This window comes from Pezoporus wallicus, unplaced genomic scaffold (genome assembly GCF_028554395.1).
Source record: "Pezoporus wallicus isolate ANWC-B61680 ecotype Strahan unplaced genomic scaffold, APGP_CSIRO_Pwel_v1 contig_7379, whole genome shotgun sequence".
Taxonomy (NCBI): Eukaryota; Metazoa; Chordata; class Aves; order Psittaciformes; family Psittacidae; genus Pezoporus; species Pezoporus wallicus.
In genome coordinates, this window is record NW_026642884.1 from 86,596 (window position 1) to 91,700 (window position 5,105).

Below are 5,105 nucleotides of genomic sequence, written 5' to 3' on the forward strand. Positions count from 1 at the left end.
CCTCTGAGTGCCAATCTACGTGGAAGACAGCTTCCTTCAGCTTTCTTCCTTCTTTCCTTTCCTCCTTCCTTGCAACAGCTTCATTCTCCTCTAAGCTGAATACAGTAGTGTTTGATAATTTTTAATAATTTTGAATAGCCCTTGAGCACCCTTGAAAGCAACCTGGTCCTTTTGCTAGGAGCCAGCATGTTGCTGCATACAGCTCAGGTTTTGTTTAAGGTTAAACAACTATTTAAGAATACACCCAGAGAGTTGCCCAGAGATTGGACAGTTACAAGTGGCATGGTGACTCCTGTCACTCCAGAAATAGAAATGGATTCCACCCCTTGACAGCTTGATAGCATCAGGGTACACTGTGCACCGGTATCTACTAGTGCCTTATACTTCTGTGGGACTGATGTGCCAGGCCATTTGATCCACACAGTCCAGTAAATCCGATTATCCCCTACCTCCACCTGGCTGGAGGCAGGGCCCCTCTAATGGTCATCACGTTGGTCACTTACGTCTTGTTGAGAGGGATTAGTCTTCATCACAGGAGCTGAAGTAAAATCGGCTCTTCCGCTCCATCTGGGAATCTGCTCACCAGAGACTGAAGCCGCAGCTTTCATGGGATGATCATCCTTGACCTTTGCTCTCCTCTTTAAATTCACTCACCTGTTCCTCCAGAGAGGAACTGGAGGGGCCCACTGGCCTAGATACTTGCCCATACTGTCCCACACACCCTGCGACTCATGACTGTCCAGCCTCGGGGAAAATCTCTTGGTCCTCCTATATCATGGTCTAACCCTAGACAAGGCCCAAACCCAACTCTGCTTAACTTTCGAGATCAGATGAAATGGTCATCGGTAAAACACACTCTGTATGTGTGCCAACACGGTGATGCCCGTCACAATCAGCAGGCAGGTCTCAGGGGTACTCAAAGACCATTCAACACCTTCAGAACCCTCAAATGATGCTGGAAACGGTCTGGTGGGGGAGCTGGGAAGGTAAGGGAATGTCTCCTTCACAGGTTGACCACCCGAGAAGGAGAAAAAAGATGCGTAATTGCTAAGCGCTTTTATTATATACCTCCCAAAGTATAGAGGTGGTGACCACACTGAGAAGGCAAGCCAGATCAGTTTCATGATCAATGATTGTGTTGTATTACAAGTCATTACTATAAAGTACAATGAGACAAGAACCTTAGCCCAAGGCCCCCAACCGATAAACAGTAAGACAGCAAATGCCAGCTGTAAGTAAGGTACGACATGCTGAAACTGTGAGATCAAGAGCAACAACTTTGAGAGCCGATAAATCAGCATTGTGACGAGTGACTATTAATCCAAAACAATGAATGCTTGTCACCAATACGATTAGACGCACTCTGGTCAGATCTGTTGTTATCTCAACCTTTTGTGCCCCACGCTGGGCACCACAATAAACTGTTGTGATTTAAGCCCAGGCGGCAACCCAGAAACCATGCAGCCGTTCACTCGCTCCCCCACCTTCCTCCCCCAGCTCCCAGAGGGATGGGCAGGAGAATCGAAAGAATGTGACTCCCATGGGTTGAGAGAAGAACAGCCCAGTAACTAAGGTGTAACACAAAACCACTACTGCTACCACCAATAACAATGATAAGGGAAATAACAAGGGAAGAGAATACAACTGCTCACCACGTGCCGACCGATACCCAGCCTGTCCCGAGCAGTGATCTGGCCCTTCTGGATAACTGCCCCCAGTTCATATAGCAGGCATGACATGCTGTGGTATGGAATAGCCCTTTGGCTAGTCTGGGTCAGGTGTCCTGTCTCTGCTTCCTCCCGGCTTCCCATCCTCCGTGGCAGAGCATGAGAATCAGAGAGTCGCTGGTCAGAGTAAACATTACCGAGCAAGCACTAAAAACATCGGTGTTATCAGCGTTGTTCCCAGGCTGAAAGTCAAAAACACAGCACTGCACCAGTTACTAAGTAAGAGAAAAATGACTGCTACTGCTGAACCCAGGACAGTGCAGTGTTGGATTGTTGCCTGCTGAAGACACAGCGGAACTCATCCGGTCACTGCTGAGCTGGTCTGTTTTTTCAAAGTTCATTCTTTGTTGGGATGGTGATTGGAGGGAAGTCAGCGCCAGACACTGGTGACCTGAAGACTAGCTGGCGGGCTATAAAAGTGCTACATAGCAGGCAACAGCATACAATTAAGTTCATTGGCTGTTTTCCCCCACAATCAAATCCCCTTGAGGTACACACTGGACTTCCCCGTCTTCCCGCATTACTCACCAAGTATATCCGGGTCCCTGAGCAAAAGCAATGCCACGAGTGGGTTTGCCTTTACATGAAGCACGAGTAACCCAGACTGTCTTTCCCAGCAAATTCCTCATGTGCACCACAGGAACTTTATCCCCTTCTACAGTATGTGAAAGTTCTGACTGGGCCGGGCCAGCCCTGTTGGCAGATCCTCTGGTGTTGACCAACCAGGTGGCTTTTGGTAAATGTGTATCCCAGTGTTTGAAAGTTCACCCACCCATTGCTCTCAGTGTAGCTTTTAGCAGCCCATTGTACCGTTTGATTTTCCCAGAGGCTGCTGCATGGTAGGGGATGTGATATACCCACTCAATGCCATGCTCTTTGGCCCAAGTGTTTATAAGTTTGTTCTGGAAATGAGTCCCATTGTCTGACTCAGGTCTCTCTGGGGTGCCATGTCAACACAAGATTTGTTTCTCAAGGCCCAGGACTGCGTTTCTGGCAGTGGCGTGGGAAGCAGCTGGCCCGTGGTTGTGTGGGCGGGACTGCGGTGCACCCCCAGTGCCTGTGACATCACAGGGGACGAGTCACAGGGGGGGATGGATATGAGGGTGCCAGCAGGCAGCACTGGCCCAGTACAGCCTGGGACAGCAGTGAGTGCGCAAGCAGAGGGGAGGTTGGGCTGGACAAGGGCCGGGGCAGAAACCTGGGCCCCTGGGGGTGGGTGCTCACCCTGCATCGAGGCCCTGGCTGCGAGCGCCTTGGGCAGGGCACGCTGCTGCTGGCACCGGGCCTGGGTGCAGCCCTTGCTGCCTCCCAGCTGCCTCGTTCCCTCTCCTGCCTGTCCCCAGCTCCCTGCGGCTCCTGCATCCACTCCCCCCACCACCAGCTCCCTTCCTCCTTCCCTCCCTCCCAGCCCCACTGAATTCTTTCTCTCTTCTGCAGGCCATGGCTGTCACAAACCTCTCACTCTGGGTTCTGCAACAGCTCATCCTGAATGTGCATGTCGTCAGTGATGAGATGGATGAAGCCACACGTGACCGCATGGAGCACCGTGCCAAGCAGCTGAGCCGGGAGATGACTCGGCTGCTGCAGGAGCTGGAGCAGAAGAGCCAGGAGCAGAGGAGCAAGGAGCAAACTCCCGTGGCCTGGAGAGGCCTGCTCTTTGCTGCCTTGCAGCACTGGCAATTCTGGGCGATTGCTGGCATGCTGCTCCTCCTGATTCTTTGGCTCTGCTGGTGCCTCAGGAGGAGCCATGAGGAGGGCAGCAGCAGTGAAGAGGACAGCTCCAACAGCAGCAGTAGAGAAGAGGAAGAGCGGGAAGAGCAGAATGAAGAGGAAGAAAGTGAATACACAAAGGACCTGACAAGGCATTTTGAGGAGCACATACAATGGCCTAATCAGAACCTGTTCACAGTGTCTGAATCTGTGAGGAGCCTTGTGAATGCTTTTATCCTTGCTGCCAGACAAGTCTTGTCAGATAGCTCCTTCCCAGTGCTGGAACCATGCTTTGGCATAGGCAGCGCACATGAAGGCTGGAGTCCCGATGAAGAAAACATCGTCTATCAAGTGCTTGTGCCCCTGGGCCCCCCGTCTGGCCACACCTTTCTCCCGGAGCTCTGCAGTCCGGGGCAGGTGCCAGAGAGGAACTTCCGCATCCGCGTGGAGCTGCAATGTACATGCCAGGCCGAGCAGCTGGAGGGGGGCATGCTGTGCTTCCTCCACCACGACCATGAGGAGCTGAGAATGTATCAAGGCCGCAGCCTCCTACAGACCCTCTGCACCGGCTCCTACCTAGATGTGGAGAAAACAGCTTGCAGGCTTCATGAGCTGGTGAAAGCATGCTGGGTGCTTCTGCCTCATTCACACCAGTGGCATTTAACTATGCTGCCCTACAGCCGCTCCTGCAAATTCAAGATAGCAAGAGCAGAGAAGGAAGCCATCATTGAAATTATGTTGGGCGTGCAGCAAGGCGACTCGGACATCTTCCTGAGCAGCCAGGCTAGTGAGGCTATCTTCACCCCAAGCACAACCTGGACATTGAGCTGTGCTGTGGCAGAGGCAAAGTTCTTTGAGCTGACGACCAGGCGGGCCCCAGATGGCAGCTTCCACCTCAGATGCCTGCAGCTCTGCGCCCGTGCTCTGGTGGGCACAGGCTTTTCCAGCTGTACCTTGAAGACAGTGGTGATGCACCTCCTGAACACCACACCCCTGTCAGGCTGGCACAAGACACGTTTCCTGCTAAGGCTGGATGACATCATGCGGTACCTGTGCCACTGCTTGGAGGAGAAACGCCTTGACCACTTCTTCTTTGGGAATGAGAAGATTCCTGAGGAGATCATCTTGCCCCCAGCCTTGCAAAGAGCCGAGCCATTCAACCTCTTCCAGCATCTGGCACAGGATCCGGATGCCCAAGCTGAGGCAATGAGGCAGTTCATGGACCTGCAAGATCGCCTCACAAGAATGCTGACCTACGGCCACTGAAAGTGGTCTTCGTGCACAGAGCTGTGTTTGCAGGGTGCACAGCTGACAGCAGATGACAAACTTGTACCTGAGGGAAAAAGAGGGGAGAGACAGAAAGAGGACACAGAAAGCACAAGGAAAACTGTGCCGCAGGCCTCTCAGAGGAGTGGCAGCGTTCTCCCCTTGACGTTCTCCCCAGCGCAGCAGCAGGTTATACCTGTGGCGGCGTCCTGGGTTCAGCAGTAGCAGTCAATTTTCTCCTTCTTAGGATCCTGTTTGCACTAGGGTCTCTGACTGTAATGCATGTAACCATGTTGTCGTGGTTTAAACCCAGTCAGGTAACTTGTTCACTCACTCCCAGTGAGTGGTGCCGAGCTGACAACAACCGAGGTCCGTCCCTCCCCCCGGAGGAACAGGGAGGAG

General features: G+C 52.7%; 1 protein-coding gene across 1 annotated transcript; it reads left to right on the top strand.

Moving 5' to 3' along the window:
- Positions 1-2,906: 2,906 nt before the first annotated feature.
- On the top strand, positions 2,907-4,703 carry LOC130611867 (inositol 1,4,5-trisphosphate receptor-interacting protein-like 1). Its single transcript, XM_057433066.1, has one exon. It carries the CDS (start codon positions 3,168-3,170, stop codon positions 4,701-4,703), a length of 1,536 nt encoding a protein of 511 aa, XP_057289049.1. The 5' UTR covers positions 2,907-3,167.
- Positions 4,704-5,105: the final 402 nt, after the last annotated feature.

Bases quoted from the DNA above. Each gene is read 5' to 3' on its own strand.
- LOC130611867 (XM_057433066.1), top strand. From the start codon at position 3,168: ATGGCTGTCACAAACCTCTCACTCTGGGTTCTGCAACAGCTCATCCTG.